Source organism: Macrobrachium nipponense, chromosome 1, assembly GCF_015104395.2.
Source record: "Macrobrachium nipponense isolate FS-2020 chromosome 1, ASM1510439v2, whole genome shotgun sequence".
Taxonomy (NCBI): Eukaryota; Metazoa; Arthropoda; class Malacostraca; order Decapoda; family Palaemonidae; genus Macrobrachium; species Macrobrachium nipponense.
In genome coordinates this window covers 88,361,153-88,377,004 of record NC_087200.1, presented here as the reverse complement: position 1 = coordinate 88,377,004, position 15,852 = coordinate 88,361,153, and the positions used below count along the sequence as shown (strand labels likewise).

The 15,852-nt window shown below is 40.7% G+C and overlaps 1 protein-coding gene across 16 annotated transcripts in view; it reads left to right on the top strand.

Moving 5' to 3' along the window:
- The window catches only part of LOC135219441 (leucine-rich repeat serine/threonine-protein kinase 1-like), a 940,187-nt gene that overhangs the window by 584,855 nt on the left and 339,480 nt on the right, over positions 1 to 15,852 (top strand). For all 16 annotated transcript variants that reach the window (XM_064256227.1, XM_064256225.1, XM_064256224.1 and 13 more), the window contains 6 exons: positions 3,147 to 3,317; positions 4,958 to 5,116; positions 5,424 to 5,570; positions 5,707 to 5,899; positions 6,012 to 6,141; positions 6,913 to 7,158. In XM_064256227.1, the coding sequence (XP_064112297.1) occupies positions 3,147 to 3,317; positions 4,958 to 5,116; positions 5,424 to 5,570; positions 5,707 to 5,899; positions 6,012 to 6,141; positions 6,913 to 7,158 (1,046 nt within the window). The remainder of the gene's footprint in view (positions 1 to 3,146; positions 3,318 to 4,957; positions 5,117 to 5,423; positions 5,571 to 5,706; positions 5,900 to 6,011; positions 6,142 to 6,912; positions 7,159 to 15,852) is intronic.

The following is a 15,852-nucleotide window of genomic DNA, read 5'->3' as shown; positions in this document are numbered from 1 at the left end:
CTAAGTGGCCGATTTCTTGAGGAGAGATGCCACCAATCACTAGGGTCTTTATCTCTTCATGTCTGGAGATGATCCAGTATTTCTTTCAAGAGATTTTTCCTGCGGAACAGCGACTCAGATGTAAAGCTATTACTTCAGAGGATCTTCGTCAGCCATGTACAAGATGAATCATCTGCTGCTGAGATTGATATCATTAAAAGGGTTTCTCTCCACCCAAGAGTTCCTGTTCAGTGGAAAAATCTTCTGAATGTTTTCAGAACAGAGGAGGTTCCTTCTTTTGAAACTGGCGAGGTGCTATAGGGCTTACATGTGTTAGTTCATCTGAAGGATGCAGACCTCTCTTCGCCCTCAGAATCCTCCATGTGGTTCAAAAGCTTGAAGTGGCCTTGTTCACCTAGGAAACTCACACCTCCTACTTGGGACCTTAGTCTGGTACTGAGTATGGGACCTTAATCTGGTACTGAGCATTCTCTCTCAACCTCCTTTGAGCAGATGCATCAATCATCTCCCAGGAAACTGACTTTGTAAGTAGTTTCCCTTCTGACCTTGGCTTCCTTTGAAGGGTTGGAAAACCTCTGGGTCCCGTCAAGCACTGTGTCGTTATCTGAACGTCTCTTCTGCTAGAGGTTAGGTATCGTAGACTCCATGTTAACGCAGGCCAAGTCAAGAAGGAGTTCTCCTAGAACAACCTTTCGGTTTTCTACAAGTCAAGTTCTCCCACTGATTGGGTGACTGCAGAAGTGCATGACATCAGAGGAATATGTTCCTCCCAGGCATTTTAAGGTACTTATCTTCACAGGATTTGAATGCTGGTTAATGACTGCCTCAAACCACTTTCACTGTCTCCTGCATGAAGAGCTTTGCCCACAGATCCTTGGACATGTTTTATCTTGGGTCCAGTGGTGGCTGTTCAACAAGTGTGACTCATCCAGTGTCTCTTGCCTAAGATGATTGTGTGGAGTGGGGAATGAGAGAGTTGACTGGCCTCTTTTGTTTCCCTTTTCTCATTTTTTCAGGCCAATGGGCAGCTTTAAGAATAGACACATCATACACTGGAACTGGCTTGATGCAGGTAAGCATTGCAACCCCACTGGTACAACACTTTTCATGTTCCATGCAACTTGTAAATCTGCTTCTCGGTAGCTTAAACTCATATCTCCATCAAGGAGAGTGAGGAGTGATAACAAACTTATTTCTTGTGGACGACAAGTGTTGTTGTATTAACAGTTTTAGTTTGTTTGGACTTCCATGAATGCAATGAATCTTGTTGTTTCATTGTATTTGAACCCAATGGACTGAGCATTAGATATCCACTTATGTAACATCTGAAAGGCTTCAGTTTTCTTTAGAAGGCTTATTTCCAAGCAGAATGATCAGGTATGCCAAACCCCCAGTTGGTTCAAGATTCTCATACCTCCCTCCAATTATGAGTCTATCCTATTGTTAAGACCGAAGGTTTGTTCCTTGTATGAATAAATGGCAATTTTTTTATTAATTTGTATTTTTTGTAGCTATCAAACCTGAGGTCTTAGCATTGACTGTCCACCTCTAGCCAACCCTTCCTTGCATTTACACTTAGATTGTTTTTAACTGGTTTCCAGCTGGCACCAGAAAATTTATCCTGTTGTTGAGACAAGTTTGTTAGCTGTGAAAAATACAAATAAATTAAAAATTTGTTATATTAGCAATCACCTCCAGCTCCCTGTTTTCATTGTCTGAAGTGTTGACTGGCTGGAAGTGCTCTGGTTCTTGGCTTAACCCATAATGTATGGATAGCTTCTCAGGAATAGTAATAACAGGTTTTGGGTGGTGCACAGATTGATGCTGTAGAGAAGCAATATTAAGTGCCATCAATTTGGAAAGAGTTGGGAGTGAAAGAAGTGCCAATACTACTTCTATAGCCCATAAATTCACTAATGGTAATTTTACACTGGCTAAAATCGCAAATCTGGCGGTTCAGGACTTCAGTTCTGCTTCTGACTTCAATGGAGAATGTACCATGTCTCTGTCTCACATGACATCTTTTTGTAAATTTGCTCATAAATATACCAATGGGGTAATGTTGGTTTTTGTTCTTGTCTTTCACTCTAGTATGTCAGTTGTACATGTAATTTTGCAAGTAAAAGTGCAAAAAAATAATTGGAAAAAACATGTACAAATAAAAAAAGTTACTGAATCTTCGTTCTCGGTAAATTTACGTAAATATTTTTCAACAAATATGCTAAGAATTTGTTACTGATTTTATTTCTTATCTCTGTTTTGATGTTTTGTGAGCTGTAATTATAATTTTACAAAATAAGATAAAATTATTTATTAGGTAGAAGGTAAGGAAAATATTTTAGAATTTGTTTCTTTCACCATGTGCACTTGCACAGCTTCCCCTTTCTACCGAGTTTTTTTTTGTAAATTGGCAAACCTCAAAGTTTTTCCCAGCCTGAGGAGCTGCACATTGATTTTTTCACCCGTCCACTAACGGTTAATAGCTTAAATTTCATAAATCAAATCCCATAAACTTGATTTCCATGTGGAACTTTAATTACAGTGATTAGTTCATGAGCATTTTGAAAGTTAGGGTGTTGCCGCTAGAAGAGCTGCTGTGCAGCAGAAGGCCACTTGATTAATTCCTTGCATTAAATTTTTCTGTAATATTTTTGGTTAGAAATCAATAACCATTCCATTTTTGTGTATTTTTTTCAGTGTTTTATGTATTTTATGTAAACCCATTTGTATTTATTATTTTGGTGTTTTGGGTTTTATACAAGTTTACATTTTTAGACTTCCTGAATAAATACAAAGTTGACTTAATAGCTGGTACCTTGCGACCTTGATGTAGAATTCTTGTGAATGCTGCTTAAGCTGAGGTTCACTTACAATACATGTGATTCGGTCTTACTAGCAACTTATTTGCATGTAATATGATCAATTTTAACCCATGATTCACTAATTTTGTGTCAAAATTGGCTAAATTTTGGTGAAAAACTCTAGAAACTTTATACCAGTGAATGTTGACTTGCTTTTATAATACATAGATGCCACTGTATGTACTACATTGTTTAATGAAGGACAGGAAATTCTCCAAATGTTCATCATTATATATTATGCTTGTTTGTGTAATTGATGCACTATTAATTTTGTTCTGATTTCAGGCACACCCAGATCCTGAATTCAAGGTGAATAAGAGAGCCATGGAGATTAAACCCAGTCAACAGTTTAGTTCTCTTAGTGTTAGCAATTCAGGTGGTGTGTACTCATCGCTGTCACCTAGCACCCCTGTAATGATCAACTGGCATGGGCAGCGCTGTCTTTCATATCTTAAGGTTAGTTTTTCTTTAAATATAGAAATTTTTTCATAAAATGTTTAGAAGCTAAAGGTTACTTCTTTTTAGGACACTCTTATGATTGTTGTTATTTTTCTATCAAAGATGCATTGATTATAGCTAGCCCAAACTGTGTATAAGGTATTCAGGCAAGTATTATTTTGAAATGTTGGAATTGATGATCCTACTGCACATGCCTATTGAGCTATACTCAGTTCGAAGCATTTTTTGAAGTATTTTGAGTATTAGTAGATTTTAACTATTTGAAGGGGATCTGGTACCCATCCCCCACAAATACGGGGGTCTACTGTATAAGCAGTTTTAGAGAGGGGGTTTTAAGTACTATTTGTGGATTCCAGATATTCATGGGGAGTCTGGTACACACAGTGGGGCTCCACTAATGATATTTTGCTCTTCTTCTTTGAGGTGATTCAAGTCTCACAAACTATACTCTGTTTTTTTCCATCTGTCCATCCGCCTGTGGTGGTCGCGTATGGTAACACTGCATCGCGGACTTTAAATAGTTACGCTACGTGTAAGTTTTATGTAAATAAAAGAATATCTGGGTGTATATTTGCAACCGAAAAGTGTTCTAATAATTTATTGTATGCAAATTACACCATTAATATTCGAAATAGGATATTATTTAAAGCCCGGGACGCAGTGTTACCATACGCAAACACCACAGGCGGATGGACAGATGGAAAAAAACAGAGTATAGTATCAATAAAGATTGAGTTCCCTCACTGACTTAATATATACTTTTTAAGCAGTTAACTTTAGTGGCCTCCTATCTTTTCCTTCACATAAATGGTATTCAACAACCACACCTTGCATTCGTGAAGATACTAAAAGGATGTTTTCAGTGATTTTGACAGTAACTTTGCTGGTAGTCCTTCCTAGATGGAACCTGACTTGGTCCTGAGTCATGAGTACAAACTTATTAAACAATCATATCATAAGGCATTATGTATTCATAGAAGTACTTGTGAACTGCAGGATTGTCAACACAAATCACCCACTCTATAAACTGGTAAATTATAGGCCATTCTTTCTTAAACCTCGCTGTTAAAACTAGGTGAGACTGCATTTCATAATTACCAAGGCAATTCCAAGAACATCATGCATTTTTTTTTTCAAGATACTCTGGGTCTGCTCAATTTTATGAGTTTTGGTCAGAATGGTCACATTTTACTCAAAAAGATATTTATAATAACTAAACCACTGAAATCTTGGCAATCTCCTGACCCAAGTCACTAAAAGTAATATATTTGTTAACAAGAAATTGGAATATAATCCTTGGATTAATCTATGGATTTTGCTGGCCTAGAAAGCAGAATTTTCAAGTTTTTGTGCCCTTAAAGTGAGGAGGCACAGGTGTAGAATTGATGGTACTTTCAGATTTTCATTTGCCAATCATAGTCTAATTGTGTTACCAGTTTTGAGGTTGCCTTCAAAATTGTCAAAATTAGTCAAGATCAAAATTAAGAGAAGCATAAGATTATTAGCCATGATTGTGTAACCTCCACTAAATTACAATACATATGTACTGTACACTGAACTGTGAGATATACACTCACTGTACAATTAATAGTAATACATTCTTGGAGAAGAAAACTAAAAGACTTTTTGTATTTCAGGACCAGTGGTTAATAGATGCTTCAGTAAATCTCAATCCTAAGTTGAAGCTTAGTCCAAGAAATCAGGTGATTGCATTATATGCAATTACTCGTCTAGATATTTCTAATAATTCCCTCACACAATTACCAGATATGATCTTCCAACTCCCTAGTTTAAAGGTATGTTATTGCTAAATGACTATAGTCAAGTTATATGGATTTCAAGTAATATGTGCCCAGTTGAAAAACCTGAATTTTTTATGAAATACAGTATATGTATCTAGTATTAGCACTTTTTGTTGCCAGTGTATACAACTTTCATCTTGAAAGTACTGATATGAGTTACTGATTTTCATTATGTAGTTATGAATACTCATGTAGATATACTGTAAATTATAATGATTTAAGACTTTTTATTAAACTTTCAATGTTTTCAAGTAAATTTTTGTGATATCTCTCTGGTAATATATTCTTAATTATTTTCCAGACATTAAATGCTGCGCAAAACAAAATAGAAAAGCTCCCCACCACCATAGGGCAATTTATTGATGGGACTGTCACATTACCACGAAAAGGATCTAAAAAAGATTTGTTCCTTGGTCCTGTTTCTGTCTTGGAGGAAGTTCATCTGCAGGTGGGGAGACTGTTCATTTAACATGTATTTATTTATGTAAAATTAATAAGTTCTGGTTGTCTTATTATTATTGATTAAAAAATAAGGCTATTATTATTGATAAAACTTAATTTACCCTGGAATTGTGTTTTTTTAGGATAATAGGTTAGATTCCCTTCCCGACGGATTGTTCATGCTTCCAGCACTACAGCACCTTGATGTTTCTAACAACAAGTTGTCAGTCCTTCCATACAAAATTTGGACTGCTCCAAAACTACGGGAACTTAATGCTTCACTGAACCTGTTACATGACCTTCCCGTTAGACCTGATGGTATAGGAAGTGAATTAGGTATAAACATTAAGATTTTTATTTTTCCTGCATTGTTAAATGACAAATTGATTTTATAATAATCTTGTATGTTTATAGTGTTTTCAGCTTTTTAAAAGGATTAAATTTTCAGGGTTAAGTACTGAAACAGTGAATGAAATCAGTGATGAGGAAAGCTTATCATCTGCGAGTGAATTGCAACTTAATCTACTGGAAGATTCAACTGAAGAATCCCCAGCTCGTCGTAAGACCCCAGACACCCGGTGAGTTAATAAAAAGCTGCTTCTATGTAATTTAAAAGTGTCAAGAAACATATCTCCATTGTGGTTGTACAGTACACACACTGTATTATTGGCTGCATTCATGACTACCATCTGTAGAGTGCATTACTAAATTAAGCTTAAAACATTCTGTGTGTATGAAGCCCTAATTTTAAATTACAGTAATGGGAAATGAAAAATATTGGACATGAAGCCCATGAATGAAGTTCATCAGAATCTGACACTCAGTGTACATCCAGTTATAAAGTTTGAGAGAGTAAACCCTTTCTGTCAGCCGTGTAAGAGTCATGATGTTAAGTACACAAGATAATGTTATAGTTTCATTTAGTAGAAAAAATATCCTTTGTTCATACGCGGAATAAACCTTCAGTCTTAACATTAGGATAAATCTTCTTGTGCCAGGAGAAAACCGGTTGAAAACAATAAAAAATTGTATATGCAAGGGGTCTGTGGCACCTGGCATTTACTACATAGCTGTGGTGGAAGTGGGTCAGAGACCATGTTTGAACCATTGACTTATTTAGTCTTTCTTCAACTGCCGTGGAGAGCGGATGTTCACTTTTGTTCACCACCTCCCAAGCTATACAATTTTTTATTGTTTTTAATGGGTTTCCAGCTGGCACCAGAGGATTTACCCTAATGTTAAGACTAAAAGTTTTTTAGTTATAAAAGAGGCAAATTAATTAAAAATGTAATTTCAAAACTATTGCTTAATTATACCCGATTGCTTAATGTAATATTTTTATTTTACAGAGTACTATCTTTAGGCAAACATGGAAACGTTGTTACCTGCTGTAGACGTCGAGAACTAAAACATCACAGCCTTTGGTCTAATTCAATTGACATTCAAGAATCTCTTGTTGGTGTTAGAGACACAGAGGAGGAAACACTATCTCGTCTGCAGTCATTAAACTTATCACACAATGCATTTACATGTGTGCCTTCTGGCCTTGCATGTTTGGCAGTGTCACTTAATCGTCTCAATCTTAGTTATAACAGGTAAGGAAACAATACTTCTCATTTATAACTGAATATTCAAAGCATGATTATTTGAGCTTAATCATCTGTACCTAACTAATATACTGTAGCAGTGAAGGTACAGTAAATATGCGAGGTAGTGATAGATTTTTTTTTTTTTTTTTGTCAGGCAGTGTAAATGCCTAGTATCTATAATTTAGTATCATATCTGATTAATTTGATTTAGTTATATATATATACAATGTATAATCTTCTTAGTATACTAACAAACTTTTGCCTCATGTAGCCTTATGCATGAGTATGCAATGGGCAGTGGGGAATGATCTGTGTAGTGAAAATATACCCAGGTACCTTAGGGGGTTAGAGACTTCCTCTCAAGCAGGTTTAAGACCTCCCCCCCACCCCCATCTCTCACCATCCTGGCAATTCAAACATTTTCACTGGTTCATTTCCCAGTAATCATCTCCTCTTTTAGACACAGTCAGAGGTTTCCATAATCTTTCCATCATTCATAAAGCCAGTCTCAATTTCACAACCATTTAGGATAAAGAGTAATTTTAGTTAGTCATTCCATCAGAAATGGAAAGTGTAATTACCATCATTCTTCCTGGAAGCTTTGGATGTAGCCATACACATTTAATATGGAGTGTAGTAAGAACAGAAGTGAGTAGGTGGAGCAAAGAATTTAGAGGGAGTGCTATTAAAAGTTCTGAAGTGCAAAGGAATCCCTGTAGAAATATAGTGATGGATGGGCAAACTATTGCTCTGACTCTTCATTATGAAAGTAAAATTTAGATTTTGAGTAGGAACGAATTAAAAAAGATAGAAGCAGCTTGGGTAAAGTGTCATCTTCATACAATGCTATATGTTAAAGTGTTGAATTGAATGAGATATAACAAAGAACTGACAAAGAATGGATAAAAGGTTTGATGAATTGTTTTCTTAATATATGTTAAATGAGAAGCATTGAACCAGTGAAATGTTTAACATTAATGGTTTAAAGGAGCATATTAGTACTCACATTAAGAAATATAAAAAAATACAATCCATCTATGTTGCCGATAGCTGGATATGTTCTGTAAATACCCAAATTCTGGAAGGTAGTCCAGATACAGGATTCCTAGAATCTTTGGTTTTAGCATAAGCCATATACATATAGAATAATGAAATAAGGAGCATAGTAAGAAGTGAATTGGTAAAGCAAAGAAGTTAGAAGAAGCTCTACAAAAGACTGTGAAGTGTAAAGAAATTGTTGTAGAATGGTAAATGTGATGTTTGGATAAACTATTGCTATTAACTCTGTCTTTGGTAAGTAAAATGTGGATTTTTAGTATGAATGAAATAAAAAATAAGATAGAAACAGATGGGATTAATTGTTTTTCTAATAAGTTTTAAATGATGTGTTAATTTGAATGAGAGATAAGCAAGAAGACGTAAAATGTGTTACATTCATGGAAGGGGCTCCAAGGTTTTTGAAGGTATTAACCGTCTTACGCCGAAGGGGTATAATAAAAATCGTCTCCCGTATGCCGAGGGGGGTCTCAGAGTGAGCGCCTAAGCGGAAAAAATATTTTTTTCAAAAAATCACAGCGCGCTTAGTTTTCAAGATTAAGAGTTCATTTTTGGCTCCTTTTTTTTGTCATTGCCTGAAGTTTAGTATGCAACTATCAGAAATGAAAAAAAATATCATTATCATATATAAATAATGTGATATATGATAGCGCGAAAACAAAATTTCATTTATAATTGTATTCAAATCGCACTGAGCAAAACGGTTAAAGCTAACGAGTTGAATTTTTTCGTTGTATTGTACACTAAATTGCGATCATTTTGGTATATAAAACATTGTAAAACGATCAAAGCAACACAGAAAATATTATCACGAAATGATGCATGAATTCGTAACGTGCGGACGTAAAAAATGTTTTTTTCAAAAATTCACCATAAATCTAAGTATTGTTCTAGAGACTTCCAATTTGTTTCAAATTGAAGATAAATGATTGAATATTACTATACTGTAAGAGTTTTAGCTTACAATTGCAGTTTTCGACCATTTCGGACGAGTTAAAGTTGACCGAAAGTAGAATTTTTTTATATATATTTTTTTATATGCAAATATTTTGAAAATGAGAAAAGCTACAACCTTCAATTATTTATTGTTGTATTCTACATGAAATTGCACACGTTTTCATTTATAAAACTCTATGAAATGCCTAATATGAAATGGAGCAAATATAACGAGAATGCGACGTACGCTTTTCGGAGATTTGCGGCGGGGAATCCGCGCGCTGAGGGAAGGAAAGTTTTTTTTTAAATTCACCATAAATCTAAATATTGTGCCAGAGACTTCAAATTTGTTTCAAAAGGAAGATAAATGACTGAATATTACTAGACTGTAAGAGTTTTAGCTTACAATTGCGTTTTTCGACTATTTCGGTAGTCAAAGTTGACCAAACGTGGTTTTTGTACATGAACTTTCCTGTCAGACATATACTTAGCTTACGTCTCTGACGTCACGACAGAATTCAAAACTCGCGGCTAACGCGACAGGTAGGTCAGGTGATCTACCTTACCCGCCGCTGGGAAGCGGGTGTAAGAACCAACATACCTTTCTTGCCAGATTTTTTCTGTCGTCGGTGTCGACCACACCTGTTGTCGGTACCTCTTGACAGTTGGATTCTTTTCTCGTTTTCGCCCTGGATTGTTTCTACGGACTTTTGGTGAAGTACCCGATCTTTTGGTCCTGGCATTCGCGATTTGTGGACAGTTATTGGACTTTTCTTTGGATTTTTCTTGGATTCATGATGTCTGATGTTGATACTAAGAAAACTGCTATGTTTAGAGTTTGTTGTATGACTGAGTGTAAGGTGAGGCTACCGAAAGCTGCGGTAGACCCTCACACGGTATGTTTGAAGTGTAGAGGGAATGAATGCACCTTTAATAACCCTTGTAATGAATGTGAAAAGCTGAATGAGGATGAATGGAAGTCTTTGTCTTCCTACTTGAGGAAGCTTGAAAAGGATAAAGTTAGGAAAGCTTCTTCCAGGAGCAGTAGTAGATCTCGTATTAGCGAGTTGGATATAGATAATCCTATTTTAGAAGTAGCTCCTTTGTCAGTTTCAGCTCCTGCTCCCTGCACCGAAGCCGAAGATGCGCCTTCGGAAGTGGCCTCCATGAAAGCCACCATTCGCAGTATGGAGAGGAAAATCAAACAATTAGAAGGTAAGAGTGATTCCAATAGTGATTTGTGCAGTGATCGGCTCCCTAATGCTTCCAGGCCTAGACCTCTTCCAGACTCCCAGTCCCAGTGGAGGAGGAAAGTCGAAAGCCGCAGGAAGGTTAGGGAGCATCCCCAACGGTCAGGCGTCCCCTCGGTAGCTCCTGTTGATCGTTCCCAGGCTACCTTGGATCGCTCCAAGAGAGAAATTTTGCGCCAATGCTTCTCGTCTTCGCCTTCGCCTTCTCCTAAACGAGGATGGAGCTCTTCGGAAGCCTCGCGCCCTTCGAAGAGAGCCTGGAACGCTCCCTGCGCCCGCCCTTCCAGCCTGAAGTTTTTTCGGAAGAGCCTGAGGGTGGAAGCGAAGAAGCGCAAGAGATCTCAGGAGTATCGTTCCCCGAGCGGAGATCGTAGCCTCGTCACCTGTTCACGAGTTTGTGAATTCTCCTGCAAGGGTGTTGGCTAACCTTCAGGCGCAGATTTCGGCTCTGGCTGGCTCTCTTTGCGTGTCTTCTCGTCGTAGAAGGACGTCTCGCTTCCTGTAAAGAAGTCCAGGCTCCCCTCTCCTGACTCTCGCTATTCGACGGAAGCGGCGCGCTCACCTGTGCGTTCGGATTCTCGCAGGAGACTTTCTGCTTCGGACAAGATCACATCTGCGTCTAAGCGCCATTCGCCTGACAGACAGGTTTCTCCTTCGGACAAGGAGCAAAACTGCGCGTAGGAGATCTTCACCCTACAGACGCTCTTCTCGAGACAGGATCGCTCCCCTTGACAGGCGCCAAGAGCCTAGTAGGCGCTACTCGCCTCGTAGCCGCTCCTCGTCTCGCCTCCACTCTCCGGTTGACAAGCGCCCTAAATCGGACAGGCGCCCTTCGCTGGACAGGCGTCAAGAGCTTGTTAGGCGCGTTTCTCCTGACTTTCACTCGCCTCGAGTCAGGCGCCGAGAGCCTAGCAGGCGCTTCTCCCCTTGTAGGCGCTCACCTAGTAGGCGCTCGTCGACCAGAGATCCTCTCGCCTCGGTTCAGGCGCCAAGAGCCTGGTAGGCGCTTCTCGTATGGCAGGCGCTGTTCGCCTGGTAGCCGCTCTCCTTTGGATAGGCGCCAAGAGCCTGATAGAAGTTCTTCTTCAAACAGGCGCTCTGCGCCGACTGTCCGACTTACTCCTGTTAGGTCCCAAAGGAATCTGGGAAACGCACTCCTCCAGACAAGAAGGATGTTGCAAGTAGACACTTTTCTGAAGCATTGTCTCCAAGACGTATACGTCTTACTTCCTCTAGAGACTCTTTTAAGAATAGTCGCGCCTCTAAGGATCATGAGGGCTCTTCAGCTCAGGAAGAACAGGACCCCTCAGAAGAAGAAGGACCAAAAGACTCCTCTGTTTCCTCCTATAGAGGTGACAGAGTTACTCCTGCAAAAGAGTTTGGAGATATCCTTTCTCCCGTGGCTCCCCCTTCTCCTCTTTCATTATTCTCCACTTCGAAGACGTCGAAGGTTTCGTCTTGTGTAAGGATGAAACCTACTGTTTCCATGAAGAAGGCGCTTAGAGGTTTTGGGGAATGGCTCCTTTCTAAGGAGAGAAAGGGAAGACGGTTTTTTCTTTCCCCTCCGTCTAAACTGACTGGCAGATTGGATTCTGGTTATGAATCGGGAGAACCTTTAGGCCTCGCTCTCCCTTCGTCTGCGGACTCGGACTTCTCTTCATTGGTGGATTCTGCTCGTCGTTCCGCCCTCTTGTCCGCCAAGATACGTGGGAATGAACGAACTTGACCACCTACTGAAGGGAATGTTCGAGTCCTGGAAGTTTTCAACTTCCTTGATTGGTCTTTAGGTGTTCTGGCTAATAAGACCCAGACCCCAGATTCTCTGTCTCCTGAAGATCTTAACTGTGTCCTCACTTGCATGGATAAAGCAGTGAGAGACGGATCGAGTGAAGTCTCCTCACTGTTTGGAGCTGGAGTGATTAAGAAACGGTCGGTCTACTGTTCGTTTCTCACGAAGGCAGTGTCACATGCGCAAAGGGCCTCGCTTATGTATGCTCAACTCTCTCCTCTTCTGTTGCCCCCAAGAAAATTATTCAAGATGTCTCGAGTGCCCTTTCAGCTAAGGCTACTCAGGACATGTTAGCCCAGGCGGCCAGGAAAACCTCGCTCTGTCTTACCAACCCAAGGCCAAGAAAGAGACTCCTCTGAGACAGGAGCCCTTTCGAGGAGGACCCGCTGTCAGAGGTTCTGCAACCAGAGGGACTAGACCTTTTAAGAGAGGTAAAACCTTCTCTAAGTCAGTCAGAGGGAAGAAAATAGCGATCAAGGACTCCAGACATCAGTGGGTGCCAGACTACTGAAATTTGCCGACGTCTGGGCCCACAAAGGGGCAGACAATTGGTCCCTATCGATTGTCAGCAAAGGATACCTCATTCCCTTCTCGTCAAGACCACCATTGACGACAACTCCGAGGGAGTTGGTAGCCAAGTACAAGGACCCCATCATGAATCAAGCCCTTTCTCTAGCAGTAGATCTCATGCTAGAGAAGGAGGCTATAGAACTAGTGAAAGATCCCGCTCTGCGGGCTTTTACAACAGACTATTCCTAGTTCCGAAGAACTCAGGAGGATGGAGACCGGTGTTTGGATGTAAGCGCCCTGAACGTCTTTGTGGAAAAGAGGAAGTTCGCCATGGAGACAACTTCCTCAGTGTTAGCGGCTCTTCGTCCAGGGGCACTGGATGGTGTCTCTAGACCTTCAGGACGCTTACTTTCATGTGCCGATCCATCCTTCTTCACGGAAGTATCTACGATTCATGATGGGAGGAAACATCTTCCAATTCAAGGCCTTGTGCTTCGGCCTATCAACTGCACCCCAAGTTTTTCACGGGGTTAATGAAAAACGTGGCGCAGTGGCTACATTTGGAGGAGTGATGGTGTCGCTTTATCTCGACGACTGGCTAATCAGAGCAGAGTCTCAAGAAAGATGTCTGGAGGACCTTCAAAAGACCCTTACATTGGCAAGTTCTCTGGGACTTCTGGTGAACTTCCAGAAGTCTCAATTAATCCCCAGTCAAGAGCGGATCTATCTGGGGAATTCGGATAGCTTCTCTGGCTTTTCGGGCTTTTCTGTCACCAGAGAGGATAGCTCGTTGCTACGAGAAAATAACGACCTTCCTAGAGAAAGATGCAGCACAGCGAGGGAGTGGATGAGTCTGCTGGGGACACTCTCCTCGCTGGAGCAATTCGTTTCTCTAGGAAGGTTGCATCTCAGGCCTCTACAGTTCTTCCTATACCAGAACTGGAGGTGTCTCTCCCTAGATCTGGAGTTCTCCTTCAAGATCTCAAGGGAAATCAAGAGAGACCTTCGGTGGTGGAACAACCCACTTCGTTTTTGTGGAAGGAATGTCTCTTTACATGCCGAAACCCAGCCAGTGTTGTTTTCCGACGCATCGGAAGCAGGTTGGGGAGCGACGCTCGGGACAGAGAAGTGTCAGGCACCTGGAAGGGGGATCAGGTGTCCTGGCACATCAACAAGAAAGAGTTGATGGCAGTCTGGATGGCATTGAAAGCCTTTCGAACCCCAACCCCACGTCCGAAATGCAGTAGTGCAGGTCAATTCGGGACAACACAACAACAGCCTTGGCGTACATCAAAAAAACAGGGGGGGACGCACTCCTTCTCCCTGTACGAAACAGCAAGGGGTCTTCTGCTGTGGTCTCAAACAAGGAAGATCAGTCTTCTCACCAGATTCGTACAGGGAGAAAGGAACGTCAGGGCGATCTCCTGAGCAGGAAGAATCAACTCCTGCCTTCCGAGTGGACCCTCCACTCAGAGGTATGCCAAGACCTGTGGAGAAGATGGGGCAGACCTCACATCGATCTCTTTGCAACAGCAAAGAACGCAAGAATCGAACTTTACTGCTCCCCCGATCTCAGACCCAGGAGCAGTATCAGTGGATGCGTTTCTCCTAGATTGGACAGGGCTAGACGTCTACGCCTTTCCCCCCTTCAAAGTACTGGGACAAACCCTCAAGAAATTTGCTATCTCGGAGATGACAAGAATGACGCTAGTAGCTCCGTTCTGGCCCGCCCAAGATTGGTTCACAGAGGTACTGGAATGGTTGTGGACTTTCCAAGAGCACTTCCACAAAGACAAGATTTGCTCAAACAACCCCACTTCGACAGGTATCACAGAAACCTCCCCGCTCTCAATCTGACTGGCTTTCGACTGTCAAAAGTCTTGTCAGAGCGAAGGTTTTATTTTCGACAAAAGCTGCTAAGGCTATCGCCTCAGCTAGAGACCTTCGACCCTTAAAGTCTACCAGTCGAAGTGGGACGTCTTTCGCTGGTGGTGCAGGAACCAGAAGTTTTCCTCTTCCAGTACCTCTGTGACTCAGATAGCAGATTTCTAGTTTTCCTCAGAGAAAAATGCGGTTTGGCAGTATCTACTATCAAAGGATACCGAAGCATGCTGGCTGCGGTGTTCAGACATAGGAATTTAGATCTTTCGAAAATAACAAAGATCTTCATGATCTATTAAGATCTTTTGAATCTTCCAAGAAAACTTCGAACGAAGTTCCAAGTTGGAATCTGGATGTGGTTCTTCGTTTCCTGAGGTCCGCTAGGTTTGAACCACCACATTTAGCCTCCTTCAAAGATCTCACGAGGAAAGCTCTTTCTTCATGGTTTTAGCATCCGCTAAAAGGGTTAGTGAGATTTCATGCCCTAGAAGGAAGGGTAGGTTTCAAAGGAGATTCCGTGGTTTGTTCCTTCCTTCCTTCGTTTTTAGCAAAAAATGAGAACCCCTCAAATCCTTGGCAAGGAACTTTGAGGTTCGTGGTTTATCTGCCCTTGTAGGGGAAGAACCTGAAAGAACTCTTTGCCCTGTTAGGAGTTTAAAATACTACCTTCAAAAGAAGAAAAACCCTTAAGGGCATTGAGGACAGACTATGGTGCTCTGTAAGGACCCCAGCAGACCATTGTCGAAAAATGCGCTGTCTTTCTTCATTAGAAGTGTTGTGAAAGAAGCACATAGATCTTGTAATGAAGAACATTTCAAGCTCCTAAAAGTCAAGGCTCATGAAGTGAGAGCAATTGCCACTTCCTTGGCCTTTAAGAAGAATATGTCTCTTCAGAATCTGATGAAAACTACATTCTGGAGATGTAATTCAGTATTCGCCAACCACTACCTAAAAGACGTCAGTATTACGTATGACGAGTGCTTCGCGTTAGGCCCGTACGTATCGGCGGATTCGGTGCTGGGGCAGGGAGCTGGAACATATCCTTAGTAGTTTTTTTTGTTTTTTCCCTTGTTTTTTGTTAATTGAGTTCATATGGTTGTATGAAAAATGATGCAGGTAGGCATCTTTTTTCGTTTCGTAATACTAATAACTTTAGTTTGGTTAGGTGATCGGATTTGGTGTTAGGTGATCGGATTTGGTTTGAAGCTCCCTGCGTTGGTAGTGGACAGGTTCTGTCATAGAAGAGGGCGAACCCCCATTGACATGATCCGACTTGGA